This window comes from Sesamum indicum, linkage group LG9 (assembly GCF_026168435.1).
Source record: "Sesamum indicum cultivar Baizhima isolate 11 linkage group LG9, ASM2616843v1, whole genome shotgun sequence".
Taxonomy (NCBI): Eukaryota; Viridiplantae; Streptophyta; class Magnoliopsida; order Lamiales; family Pedaliaceae; genus Sesamum; species Sesamum indicum.
The window spans coordinates 2,375,654-2,391,625 of NC_142665.1; the positions used below are offsets into that span (position 1 = coordinate 2,375,654).

The 15,972-nt window shown below is 27.3% G+C and overlaps 1 protein-coding gene across 1 annotated transcript; it reads left to right on the forward strand.

The window, feature by feature from the left end:
- Positions 1 to 12,942: 12,942 nt before the first annotated feature.
- On the forward strand, positions 12,943 to 13,971 carry FLA12 (FASCICLIN-like arabinogalactan-protein 12). The gene has a single exon (XM_011091015.3). It carries the CDS (start codon positions 12,994 to 12,996, stop codon positions 13,738 to 13,740), a length of 747 nt encoding a protein of 248 aa, XP_011089317.1. The 5' UTR covers positions 12,943 to 12,993; the 3' UTR covers positions 13,741 to 13,971.
- Positions 13,972 to 15,972: the final 2,001 nt, after the last annotated feature.

Genomic DNA, 15,972 nt, shown 5'->3' on the forward strand with positions numbered 1-15,972 from the left:
TTAATTTTGGTTAAATATATATATTTTTTTAATATAAAAAAATTCGATAAATTTTGACTAGCATAGAGACTTATTTGTCAGACGAAAGCAAACCTTATGGGTGCAAGATATAATTTTTCAAATCATAGGAAATTTACGTATAATTACATCAAACTTTAAAAAGGGGAGTGTAATTATCCCAAAATTAAAATATTTATATATATATATATATATATTATACTATTAATTAAATGAAAGGAATTTATAGTAACTATGATAAAATATAGGTATACTAGAAATTTTGAATTAATTTACTATCAATATATTTTTTATTTACGCACATTTTAAATTAATGCATTCATCAATTCTCATTAGTTATTCATTCTATTCTTATTTTTTATTAATTAAATAAATATAATAAAAATTTTAAATTATACACATATAAATATACTTCGATTACTAATTACTTAGAAAGTTGGGACTTCATAACAATGTGTATGTGTTAATTTAGCATCTGTACTATTATAATGCACCTAAACTGATCAATAGTTGCCGATTTATAACATTTATTATTTAAATTTATTATAAATATTTGATATTAATTATTTAAATCGTATTTATTATTGAAATTTATAATTTAATTACAATCGATTTATTATTCATAAAAATATATGTCATTGCTGGGGATAAAATTTTAAATTTTGTATGGTGTAAAATTAATGCAGCTATGATGAGCTCGAAACACAAAGGTCAGGGTGGCACGTGTGCCTACGGATTTTAGCCTACTCATCTCTCAATAATTGGGAAATCTAATCCCAATGTTGTGCTAGTGTTTTTATGAATTAATTAGATATTATATACTTTATTTATTATTATTAAATTTTACATGCTTTTCGGTAAAACATGGACTATTACATTAAATGCTATCAGTTTGTATTATGACAACTTTATATAGTTTTTTTTGTCATAAATAATTATATTATAATATTATTGCTTAATATATATGTATATTTAACAATAATTTTAAAATTATTATTTGATATTACTGATACTATATTTTGCAACAGTAAATTGGCAATAAATCTTATAAAATGAAATGTAAAAATAATCGATATCACCATTATCATCGTAAAGATCCTACAAGATATTGTGATATTATTGACAAATTATCAAATAATAATTTTAAAGTTATTATTAATAATATATATTAAGGGATAATAATTTTTATCTTGTCACTTATAATTATTAGTGACAAAAAGTATGTATAAAGTTGTCACTATATACAATTAGTGATACATCTATAAGACAACTTAGTGACAACATAAAGTAGTGACAACTATTATTTGTTGTCACCAGATCGTCATTAATTTTATTTAGTGACAACTTTTTATTATTAATTCATGTTAATAAAATTTTTTATAAAATAATAATGATTATTAAAATCATAAAATTTCGTATTAGAACAAAATAAATAATCTTATCACTAAATATATAAATTAATGATAATATTAAAATTGCCACTTGGTTATTTTTGTCACTCAAATATTAAAATTTATATTTATTTTTTACTGAATTGGCTTATTACTGACCTATTGCATGTCAAACAAATATTTTCTGATTAAACCACCTTTATACATCTATACACTTTAATACATGTAAGTAATTAGAAAAAATTTATTTGATCCACAATAAATGAATAATAAGTCATTCAGGGATAAATATAAAACATTTATAAAATTTTAACTAACGGATGAATTTAACTAGTAGATAGAATAAATAGTAAAAATACTAGATATAATTTCTCAAACTATAAAAAAATTTACGTGTAATCACAGCGAACATCACGAGAGAACATCGTCATTATCCCTACTTCTATATATATACCTATGCCTTTTTGTATGGGTACATTATATGAGACAAAAAGTGTAATTTTGCCTAACCCACTTATAATATTTTGGTCTGAAATTAAATAATATAACTGGGTAGTGTAAGATGAAGGGAATGCAGGGAAGACAGACATGCTTGGGACGTTTGCCACTTATCTTTCCTTCGCACGAGTATTTTAAATCAATAAGAATAAAAAAGCTCTTTTTTAAAATATTATTTTTCTTCACTCAAATCCAAGCTGAGTCATTATTGCACTATATATATATATAATTTTAGTTTTTCTTTATTCAATTTATTTATAATTGATATTTTATTATATAGTTTACGGACATAATTTCATTTGATTATTTTTTAACACTCTTGATAATTGCGAAAGGGGGCAAGCTGAAGATGATAATTACAATTAGGTCAGTCACACCAAGCGTACGTACTACAATTTCATAATATTAATGATTATTTTAGGAAATAAATATGCAATTTTAAAAATATTTTTTTTCCCGCAGATATTTGAATTTTGTATACAAAATCGTGTCAAATATTTAGATAGACCCTAAAGATTGTCTTTCGATACCTTAATTAGATTGATCGTAAAGAAAAAAGACTTAAGGCCGTAAAAAACGCTAGGTTGGCGAAAGTAGTATTTGAAGCATGATGAAAGGACATTTATAGATTCTTCTTACTGTATAACTTCACGTGAACTACAAAATTAAAAATGATTTATTAGTCACGGTGAGTCTATATATATATTATAACTTTGATTGAATTGGATCCGAGTCGGAACTACTCAAATTAAATACTGCAGATTCAAACCTTTTTTTTGTTTAAGCTTAAAATAGAGATATAAATTTTAGCACGATTTTCAGTAGATTAACCCAAGTCAAATGCTATATAGTTATATCAACTCATGTGATACGCAAGAGATTCCCATCAAAGAAAGATGGGGAAAAAAATGAGAGATGGAGATATATTGATAGATTATTGGTAGAGAAGATCATAAAATTGATACAAAATCAAGTTACTTCCGAAACTCGAGTAGTCTTTTTTTTAGTTCACATGGATTCTTTGTCCATTAAATATTGTTTTAAAAGAGGATAAAATACTATTATCCCCATATAATTATATTATCTCATGTGATACACGAGATATTCTCAATTTTTTTTTTTAAAAAAAAAGGCGATCAAAATGGAGATAGAGATAAAAATATTTTTAATTAATTAAAAAATCATAAAAATTGAAATAAAATCATGGATCAAATCGTACTTAAGCTCTTAGAAAATGTGAACAAATCCTAAATAGTTTGGAGTGAAGCTTGTTAAAATATGTTACCTTAATTAGCAACATATTCACGAGAGACATTCATGTCCCTACCTTAATTTTATAGAATAATTAACATTGTCACAAGGATCATTTAAACATTAAGATGGAAACCACTACTAAATCTGCCGGCGAGACAAGCCCAATAAATTTGCTCAGTGATTAAATACTTTGGATAGTTTATTGTAAAATGATTTTATATATTTTTTTTTATCTAATATATAAATATGATAATCAATTATGAATAATATATTCTCATAGATAACGAGTACCGGATGAACGATAAGCCAAAAAACTTCACTTATCTAACGAAGCGCTTTTTAAGAATTAATTTGTGAGATTTTCATGTAAAATGAAAAATATTTAAAAATTATGATAAAAACAAATAATACATCAAACAAACTCATATGATTGAAATAAAAAAAAGAAATAAGTGCAATCCTCACTTGAACCACGTCTATTATCCTATCACTATCTCAAGACTCATGGAACATATATTAACACGAAATATATAAGAAATGTAGTGGGATTGTTCGGTTAGGAATTTTTCAATATTTTGGCAAGGACAAGTAATAGCGACGATAATGAAATATTTGTTAATTACCAATTAGATATGGTGGGTGGAATCTTTTTGTCGAAAAAGTTGAGGGAAAAGAAGATGATTTGATGACTACCTGCGACTGCGAGGGTCGAGGAATGGAGCAGTAGTGTGTGGTGAAGGACAGACGAGGGTCACGTTCCAAGTGTCTGCACTTGCGCTGCCCACACTCGAATAATTGTTACATATACCAAAACCATTTTTATATTTATTTTTTATTTTTTATGATTTGCCACTCTATTGAGGAAAAATTTGTGATATTAGAAATGTTAAATATAATATTTTAATTAAAATTTATATAATATACTATATAAATATAAAAAATTTCTTTATATATGCAGGGGCGTTTTAGTCATTGTCCTTAAAAAATAGGCCCAAGTTGATCAGGAGGTGTGTGAGTCATTGTTTATAATATAGGGATGTTTTTTATATTTAAGTTTTCATAAGGGGCTTTTGATATTTTTTCATATTATAGGAGATCAAAATGAATTTAACTTTTTAATTTTATGTGTAGGTAAAAAAAAAACACAAAATTAATTACCCATAGTTAAAAAGAAAAAGATAGAGCTTCATCTGGTTTCCACAATTTTCCCAAAAAAGGAAAAAGGTAATTTTGAGCTACGTCTAATTTTATATTGCAATAATTATATTATTATTATATTGCAAAAATCATGTCAAATACTTAGAGCATAGTTGAGAATTACCGTAAATATTTTGATTAAAGTTAATACATCAGATTGTTTGATCTAATTAATTTGGATAACATTTAATAATCAAGAACCTAATCATATTTAGGTTTTGGAAAGTATTGATTGCCATGGCTAGTAATCACTCTTATGGCACGTAATATAAATCCAATCTAACATAAACATAGAAAGAAACAAAATAGGAATACATTTCTGTCCCTTTCACAAAAGTGGTCATCTGGAAATTAAGTGACCAAACTTCACCATTTTCCCCAACATTATTAGAAGACGAAGAAATTATGTATGCCCATTTTTTTTTATTTTTTATGTACGCTTATAAAATAAGTATTAATAAGTATTTGGATCGACATAAACACAAAATATAGTATTTCAAATGCGTAATTTGATTATATAATCTCAAACGGTTAAAGTCGAAAAGAGTTACGAGATAATTTACCTATATGCACGATCGCCTCTTTGAAGAAAATTTAAATCCTCAGTATTATTATTACGAGCGTTCTTGTTCTAGCCAAAATTACATCCATTCTACCTATATTCAATGCTTCTTTGATTTTCTCAATTTTCAGCAGACTTTTTTTTTTTTTTTATTTTAGTGTTTTCGTTTAGGTCCAATATTTTGATTAGTTTTTAAAATTTTATTAATTTCTCTTCATCAATTATTATTATTTAAAAAAAAAAACAAATTGGAGGGAGTGAGGAAGATGTGTCATCTTCCAATATAAATGCAGTTCAACAACTTATAGTTTTTAACATTTAGTGCAATATATAAATATCTATAAAATTAAAGCTTATCTGAAGGCAGAGAGAGGTAGATGGCATTATTATATCCATGTTCCAAGATGGATACAAAAAATAATTAATCCTCATTTATAAGAAAATTAGGTACAATTATTGAAATTATTATATATTCATATAGATCAAGATTGGCACCAAATTAAAAATAAAATCTCGACAATTTGAAGATAGTATTTTTTAGAGAGAAAAAAAAAAAGATAATTATTACCAGAAGTAGTTCCCTCGTATCAGAACAAAGATTTGTTCCGAATTCATTGAACCCTTTTTCTATTTTTTTTTATTTGCTTTTTCAACCAATGATAGTCAAGATTCAAATATCAATCAGGTCTAATTCAATTGACAAAATTGAGGTTCCATAATATTAAAATTATGATCCAAATTCCAACAACATGTGGGATATTATTCTACTTTAATTAGTATATGATTGTTATAATTATCGATTGTTGTTTTAGATATAATATTTAATATTAATAATTATAATTAATGTATTTAATAAATCATAATTGATCGCTTTCACTTAAAATATATATATTCAAGATTCAAATGCAAACTATCTAAATAAAATTCAATAAATTTATTAATTTTCCGGAGAACATAATTCCCCAAATCCTCTTAACAAAATCAAACTCATAAAGATATGTTTATTATTTGATGGATTTACGAGGTTAACTTGTACATTTATATTCTTTTTTGGTTGGAAATCAAATAATTGACCGTATTGTGTAAAATTAATATTTGTCCTAATATGAAAGCAAGCTAGGGGGAATTAATTAATTAATTGCAGGAAAGAAATAGTTACTTAATTAGTACCACATTAGAGATTTGTCACTTGTCTGAACTTGGCCTTCTTATAAATAAAATTATTGTCTCATGATGTAGTGTCACGACAAACTTTCCCTTCATATGATAAAATCAAGAACATAAGTGTTCTTTTGATCCATAGCTAGAATCCAATTCGTGTGACGACCTTTCTGGATATACATAGCACTAGAAAAAAAGTAATTATTCACTATATTGTAATAATTACCGATTAAAAGTCATAATAAATAATTTTTATTGATAATAATAAAATAAAAGTAATGTAAAAATATAAATTTTCCATCAAAAAAAATTATTAGCCATGAAAAAAATTTTAACCACCTTCACAGATACCACAACCGACAACATTGCATGACCGTGGCCAATGATTATTTGTTACGATTATTTTATTTTTTCATGACAAATAACCATATCAAATATTGTATTTTCTATTGTGTAGTCAATTAACGAAATGTATTTTTTTTTCTTTTTGTGGGTAGAATTAAGGAAATAGTTTTCAGTAATTGCAATATATAGTGTGAAAAAATGAAGATGAAATAAAAATCGACGTATCTGTGTAATTAAAGCCGATACCGTATGAATAATTTGAATGCGAGACCAGGGCGTATGAAATTTACTATAAAAAAAGGAGGTTATATGATCAAATACAAAATTATGGGCTCGATTCTATCAAATCTATGAATATTTATCTTATTTTACGTTAATTTATTATAATTCATTCTTCTTTGTAATCGGATTATATTGAGACGTTGATGCAATTATGTAATTACTGTTATTATTATAAAAAAAGAAAAAAAAAAGAAACAATGGTACTAAAATATTGAGATAAGGGTGTGTTACTTTTGACATAATTATGTAATATTATTTTAATGTTTAATATTGCAGTGAGGAATAAATCGTAGATGGAGCTATTGGGTAGTGTTACTAATATTTAAAGAGTTTGGACTGCTTCTATATCTATCATTTTCAACTTCTTTTTTTCCCTTTTAATCTTTTGTTTCATTTTGATAAAATTACTGCTAGTACACTCAAAATTATAATTAATTTTTTTTTATTAATGGGTTGGTCTGTCAAAAATTGGGGAGTGTGCACGTTTTAAGGGATATATCTCAATAAATTTATTAAGGAAAATAAAATTTTTATTACAGCCGTGAAATGAATTAAAAGGATAAATTTAAATATTCAAAAGTTGGTATAACAATAAAATTGTTTTTATAGTAGCATACATATATGTATATTACTTAATTCTGAAAAATGAATACAAAATTTTTGCTCGAATCAGGTCTAGTCGAACCAAATCAATCACATTGTAAATGTATTACATTTGTTATGTGCTTAGTTCGTATATCCTTAACTATACCTCAATCATATGATAAATATATTATAATTATCATATAATTAGTTCAAATTCAATCGAATCGAGTAGGAACTAAAATTTCATAAACTATGGCGAAAAATGAAGTCCACATATGCGGAGAATGGGATATTTTTCAGTATCTAAAGTTGACTGAAAAACAATGAGGGTTGGGCAGCACTTTGATTTGTCGGTGAGGAATTTGGTATAGTGGTTATGTTTACTTAACCCCATTATTATCCCATCACTGTCCCAACAACTCCTCATCACCCCTTACATTTTATGACAAAATATAGTTCGATTCTTTAGGTTTGCACTTTCCTATACTTTTATGGGTTTCAACATGTCATCCACAGTCCACCGGAATTTTGATCTAATGGTTAAAATTGAAGTTTTAAGAATAAATTTAAATTTATGAATTCATATTATACTAAATATATAATCAATGCTTATTTTATTTTATCCGAGTATATTTATGATTTATTAAGCCCTTGTTATTTATAGTTTGTTTATTTATTGATATATTAATCGATTTCTTAAATTCACTTGTCATGTATAAAGATAATATATTAATTGAGATGGATCGTGCTTTCTCGATATTATTGATACGAGAATATCTAGACTCCTAGCTATTATATAATAATATTTTGATAGCACAATCCAATTTGTTATAAAATTGAGTATTTTGATACTAGCTCGACGTAAATTTATAATTTGAATTTTTTGGTGCAAAAAAAAATAAAAATAAAATTGACCTATGAAGATAAGGACTGGATTGGTATTGCTACAATCCTTGTTTGGACCAATAATGTCATCAATCCTAATTAAGGTTCACTCTCAAGGTGTCGTGCCAAGTCGAATGATGCTAGAATTTTGTGTATGATAGGATTCATCATTTATCCCGTGAATTTGTGAATTAATTTGAACATTTCACTCCTTTCTATAAATAATATTTTAATCTAATAATTGAAGTTGAAATCTCTCAATTAGTTCAGAATTATGAATTCGAGTCTCACCATATGTATAGATAAATTCATCTCTAAATTTATTATTTTAAGTTTAAATATATTAAATAATATAATGAATTAAATTTATTTTTTAAAAAAAAAGCACATAAGAATAGTAGATAAGTCCCTTAAGGAACTGCAAGAATTAAAATATTATTCTTTTGTTTTCACAGACTAAATAGTGATTGCAATGAGTCATGGCAATTATCCTCCAGAATGGAAAGATATATATGAACTGGATATTACATTTTAGATTTTTCTTTTTTTTTTTTGGTTTAATGTGCCTTACCTTTATTTACATTACGGTAAGATTTCTTTTTCATTATGGTTCCAGCATCGTAATAAATCAATTATGATTAAATGTAAATTTTTATTCAACTTTTTTTATTAAGATATGTAAATTCGGTGAATTTTAATTAATGGATGAATTTATTTGTTAGATAGAAACAAATCTCAAATATGCTAAATATAATTTTTCGAATCACAGAAAATCTACGTGTAATTGCACCCTACTGCACATGAGAGATATAATTATCCCTTCTTTAAAACTCTAAATTCAATGAAGGGATAATTACCTTTATCGAAAAAAAATAATTATCCCAATATTATATTTCATAGATAAAAATGTTTATATATATATATATATATATTTGAATTGATTATCGAATAATTTTTTATTTTTTTTTGTATAAATGAAATTCAAGATTAATATTGGAAACTAATTAAATACAGTACTTCCTTTGACAATAATGGAAAAAGAATGACACAAAAAAAAAAAATCAAGATTTTCTTTTATTTCTTGAAATGCGATTTGTTAGTTTATACAATATTTTTATTTTATAATATCTATAAAAATATAAAAAAAAATACCTCATACTCATAGACGGTTGCTAATGACGTCACTGCACCAATTATGAAATATGACAGTTATACTCTTACGATAAATATGACACGGCGATTTTTTTCTTTTACAAGAGTAGCTCCACGTTATTTGAACACTAATTACACAAAATTTTTGTTTTTTGGCTAATAATACCTTACGTTCATTTTTTTTTTCTTAAATAGTAATTTGTTGGTTTATATAGGTATTCTTATTTATAATATATTTTAAAATAAAAAAATTACTTATTATATACATAATTAAAATAACGTGCTAACACGACTGATATGTTCAAAATCAAAAGTACTTGAATAGGAATGTTATACGGTATAGGTACCTCATGAATATCTCAATTTGAAGCCCAACTGAAAACATGGCAGAAAAGCTTAGCCCCCCTTAATATGGCCCGGTATCTATATACCACTGGGCTAGTGGGCGTCCATATTCTCTACCCAAAATCCGGCCTTAGCATAATGATTAAAGTTTTATGTTCAATTAATAAGTTCGAAATCATGAATTCGACTTTGATAAAATATGTCAGTAGATGTGTCAATGGATTGAAGATCCGTACCCAAACTCAATGAATATTATAATACCTAGGGCCCAATCCAGATTCATTTTACTTTATCCATTAACACCTCAATGTGTAACTAATTATTTTATTTTATATTAATAATTTATATTATTTAAATATTTATCTCACTTTATATATATTTATTTAATTTATTTTAATATTGATATATTCATGTGATTAAAAAAAATAAAGTGGGCTGGGGGTGGGGGCTTCATAATTTCTTCAATATCAAGTTTTGATTCAATCACCGACGCCTTAATTTTTCTGTTGAAATGTCACTTTTATAATGATTGGATCAAATTTTAAATTAAATTGACCTGCAATTCAATCTGGAATGGTGACCTCAATCCCACTTGATTTGACCTAACCAACACTGTACGCATCAAATGAAATCCTGATGGTGACTTAATTAAATTAATTCTAAACTATTCTCTAAATCATATAAACGAGAGATGGAGTATTTCTTTTGTTTCCCCCCCTCATTTAGTGACGAAGAGAATTTCCAAGAGTTCGTGAAACTTAACTTTTAGTTAGGTATTAAAGAATTTCTTATTATTTTATTTAAGGTTGAATTTTCACTTGCCAAATGTCCAGAACATTAGCTTAAGGGATTGGGTCATAGTAGTTAACCAATGGTGGGTTTTAAATCCTTAAAATTACAGACTAATAATACAAAATAAAATTACACAGAAGTAATTTATAACAACAGATAAATATATAACAGAGAGATAAATTATATAAGGCTTTGGGGGCTAGATCCATTTGAGAGACAGCACAGGGTCACGAAGATCGGCAACCACAACTCACAGTTGCTCAAACGACCGTTTAAACTGTTTGTGAATGATATAACAAATACAGAAGGAATTTAGCAAATAGTCATGGTTAAAAATAAACAGTCGTACTAAATATCATTGACCACAACCATGCAACGGTTGTTGTTGTGGTTTTTTTACGAGTGTAACTAAAATATTTTAGTCATGGCAAAAACATTTGGTACAATTCACAACCATGGCAAGAATAATTTTCATGGTGAATAATTTAAGTTTTTATATTATTTAATCATAATTAATTAATTTACTACTATTTTAATATGTAGTCAATTTAATTATAGCCCATAGTAATTTTTTTTTTCAAATAAAATATAAAACACTTACTATATAATTAATTCAAATCTGAACTATAACTCGTCTGGAAATAGATTTTCTTAACATAATCTAGTGAACTTCTAGTGCCATATTAATCAGTAATCACTACTTTGCTACTGTTGATTACCTAATCTGACTATTTCTTCTAAAAAAAATTAATGAAATAACATGAATTCATATGATAAGCAATAAATCTTTGTAATTTAATAGTCTCAAAATTTAAAAACCTCAATAAAACAAAATTAGCCAAAATAATCCACTTATTTAGAAGGGATCTAAATATAATTAGTTATACGTTAAATGCAAGGTTAGCTAGGTAGGAGACTCTTACAAATATTTGACAAAAAATTATACTCAAATCAAATTTAACCGAACACAATTAATTACATAATTTTTTCAAATTATCGATCAATTACGTATTAATATATTTATTATATAATTAAAATATTTCCCATCCGACAGGCTGTAATCCATAATGAGGAAGCATGAGTGTGAAATAAAAGAGAGCAACGCATCATAGAGACTTGCTTCAAAAGTCTGCTGCAAACTTCATTACAGTACAGAAATATATACCATATGTACAACGTAAAACCCAAGCAATCATACAAATCTGCACCTCATCCCACTTGCCTCATCTATTATTCTTCTATTTTTCCTGCGTTCCCAAGCAAAATCTATCACCTTCGATATTAATATCTCATTTCATTATAATAGTAGTTATACTGAGAATTTAGTGTCAGAAATTATTTTATACAAATTTAAATGTGTACAGAAATGTAAAAAAAAAGGATTTTAGGACACAAAATTATATGGTTCGGACAATTCTTCTATGAAAACGGCTGTTCAAGATTAATTTCATGGTATCATGTGAATTACGGTAATATATAGTTGATCTACCAACTATTTAAGATGATTGTAATTAGTTATTTTCCAAACTACCCTTACTCAGTATTTTGGGCGTAGTTATACTCTATATTAATAGAGTAATTGAGGGACAAAATGGTCTCTTCAACAAAATAAAACTAGTTTGGCAGCCTTGATTGCTATAAAAAGCTATTAAATATGTTTTTCTATAACTATCCGATGCTTTTGAAATTCTACATGAAATCATTTTCATTAATCAATGCACAATACAATTTAATAAACTCCGTACAATAATATTTTCAAATACTTTAGTTGAGTATAAATATAGTGAAGTCCTCAGTTATTAAACAATCAGATCTAATTATCGTCAAATAATCTCCATATAGGCCTCCAAGACAAAATACATTTAAAAATAGCATTAGAACAATATCGATTTTAGCACTTTGATACTTAAATCAATAAAATCGTCTTGATGTTATGCGCAAGGAAAGCTAGGATAGCCCAAGGTCATATCTGAGGCATGGCAAATATATATTTACAGATATGATCGGGTTGTGTGATTAAATGCATTAAATTATAGATACAATTCTAATTATATGGTCATAACGAGTTTATATAATATACTCGCATTTGAGCTGAGTTGTAAAGAATGCTTTATATGCGAGTTTTGGGTCATTTAATAAACAACTTAGACTGGGATATATATATATATTATTAGTATATCACAATTAATTAATTATAGATAACAAGTGAAATTAAACTTGAACAAATAATTTATACATTTGACACATACTAATTAAACACAATAGGAGAAAGAAAAAAAGAATAGTGGATACATGTTTTGAAATTCAGAAGGTGATGTATGGGATGTGCTTTTCAATCAAATTCTTGTAAGCAATAATTTTGCATAACCCTTCACCAATTCTGATATCCCATCACATTTTCTAACTATAACACGAACACCACCTCACCTAACACTATCGTATCCTCTCTCAATCAATTCTCCATATATAAAACCCCCCCTCTCTTCTTACGTCTAAACATTCAAACTCACACTCACACTCCTACCAATGGACAACATCCATTTCTCTCTACCATTACTCACTACACTCCTCCTCCTCCTCCTCCGATCCTCCACAACCCTAGCTCAAACGCCGGCCCCCGGCCCGTCGGGTCCTACCAACATAACCAAGATCCTCGAGAAGGCTGGCCAGTTCACCACCCTCATCCGTCTCTTCCAGATCACCCAAGTCGGCGATCAGATCAATACCCAACTCAACAACTCCAACCAGGGCCTCACCCTTTTCGCCCCCACCGACAACGCCTTCTCTTCCCTCCAGGCCGGAACCCTCAACTCCTTATCCGACCAGCAGAAGGTCTCATTGGTTCAGTTCCACATCCTCCCCACTTTCCTCTCAATGTCTCAGTTCCAAACCGTCAGCAACCCTCTCAGGACTCAGGCCGGGGACAGCGCAGCCGGGGAGTACCCGCTCAACGTCACCACCGCCAGCAACCAGGTTAACATCTCCACTGGGGTGGATGACGCCACGGTTGCTAACACCATCTATACGGACGGGCAACTGGCGGTTTACCAGGTGGACAAAGTGCTTCTTCCTTTGAAAATCTTTGGCACGCCATCGCCGGCCGCGGCCCCGGCCCCAGCGGCGCCTAAGGCTACCAAGAAGAAGTCGGGGGCGGATGATAGCCCAGTGGCTGGCGGCGATTCTCCGGCGGATTCGTCCGGTGGAGTTGGGCGTGGCATGCACGAGGGAGTTGGAATCATAGCAGTGATGTTGGCAATTACATTTAATTTGTGACGAAAATAAATGGATCGACAGACATTGTTGCAACAGAGGTGATTGCATGAGAGGAAGAAGAGAGGAAGTTTGATTTCTCCATCATTTTTGTTTTTTTGTTTCTATTCAATTGTAACCTTTTTTTTATTTTATTTTATTTTAAATCTCTCCGGTTTGTGGATGTTGATGTTTCTGTTTTTCAGGATTTGTATCAATTTAATCGTTGTTGAATTTAATTAATATATTTGTCTACTCGCCTTCTTCTACCTTGTTCAGAGTCGAGATTGAAATTTCACCCAATATTATAATATTAATTTTTCTTATTTTCTTTAAAGAAAAAATTGGCATACATATTTTATTAGAAATAAATTTATAACATTTTATAAACACTCTATATATAATTAATTTATATACGATCTTCCATTATAAGCTATAAAAATCTATTCTAGTAAAATTGATCTAATTAAGTGAACGTGGAACCATGTAAATTCTTTTCTTTTGTTTTTAACCAAGCAGTTTATGTAGTTAATTTGGTTAAGAGCAGCTATATATAATTGCGTAATCCAAATGTCAATCATGATTACTCTAATTTAATTATCTATAATCAATTACAATAAATAGTGAAATAATTATAACATCCACATCAAGATATTAAATGCAATAATGATTATTATTATTATTTAATTTTCTTTATGATAATTTGTGACCTACTTATTGTTATGATGGATAATGATTAATATTTATGTATGTATTTGAATATATGGTTTTACAAATTAAAGAATCCTATGTTCTCCTTCTCACCGAATTAGTTGTTGAGCCCATCATTGCTTTTCTATCTCTCTTTCCTTTTTTTTTTTTTTTTCATTTTAAAGACAATGATATTTTCCCCGAACCTAGCACTCCTACTTGCAACATGGGTTTTCTACCATACCTTGGCATTACAAACTGGTAAGAAAAATTGTAATTTCTATAAAAATGTTAATTTTATTTCTGTAATTTATGAAAAATAGTAAAATTAAGAATAAAATTCATTGGATTTCAGGCTCATGTTAATTGCATGTCATATTCAAAATTTTCAATAAATTTTGTCCTTAATATGCATTTTCTAAAATTACGGAACTTAATTGCTAAATTTGATTATAACAGGACTAATATTATCACTCTTCTACAATTGGGGGATGAAAATTACAATTTTCCACACATTAGTATCAATTTCTGGGTTTTAAAGTGACGTAAAATTGAAGTAATTAGAAACTTCATTAATTTCCTCAATGAATGATGCTTTAATTTAGTGGGTAAAATTGAGGTCACATAAATAAGTTAAATATTTGAGCTTTGCGGATATGTGAGTATTTATTTCACTTTATGTGAGTTTATAGTAATTATTTCATTGCCTTTGCTATAACAGTGAATTGATCGACTTTATGTATTACTTAATTTATGAGTAAAATTTATTTTAATACTCGAATTCTAGTGTTATTGTTAAATTGATACAAGAGCTTTTTTTTTTTTTTTTTTAATAAATATCGAATTGATACATAAGTTTTTATAAATGCTCCAATTGGTACTTGAATTTTTACATAAAAATCAAATAGATGCATATCTCTATTTAGAACATTTATAATAACAAAATTACCCTTTTAATCTAACTTAGCTTTTATATATATCCATTTATTTATAGCAAACATAGTGCTATGATTAAATAAACTATATTATTATAACAATTTAAATGATAACAATGAGTAATAATAGTAAATTAGTTTAGTATATATAAGATTTCATTCAATAATTAGCATTAACATTTAATAGATTGGGTAGGAAGTGATGTTTTTAAAAATAAAGGTTAAAAATATTTTAAGCAAAAAGTATTTTTTTGGATTTAATTTTTAAAAATTAGAATTCAAGAAAATAAATATATTAAGATAAAAAAAAGAATTTCACTAGTCTTTTCCTTAAGTTCTAATTTTTATAAATTAAATATAAAATCTCATCTCCTATATCTATTCTTTTATTTTTTTTTAATAACTATCTATCTTATCAAGGCGATTTTATTTTTATCTATTGTTTTAAATTATAAACTTTACACTTCTCAATCTAATTATTTATTATTATGCAATTTTTTATAATAATAAAATTATATTCTACTATATTTTCTAAATATTGTAACTTTAAGTAATTAAAATTAATATTTATTTTTATATTTTTTTAGTTTTAAAATTGTAGCCTTTTATTTATGAAACTAGTGGCCCAATC

What these genes read in the sequence shown, in the direction of transcription:
- FLA12 (XM_011091015.3), top strand. Translation starts at nt 12,994, where the DNA reads ATGGACAACATCCATTTCTCTCTACCATTACTCACTACACTCCTCCTC.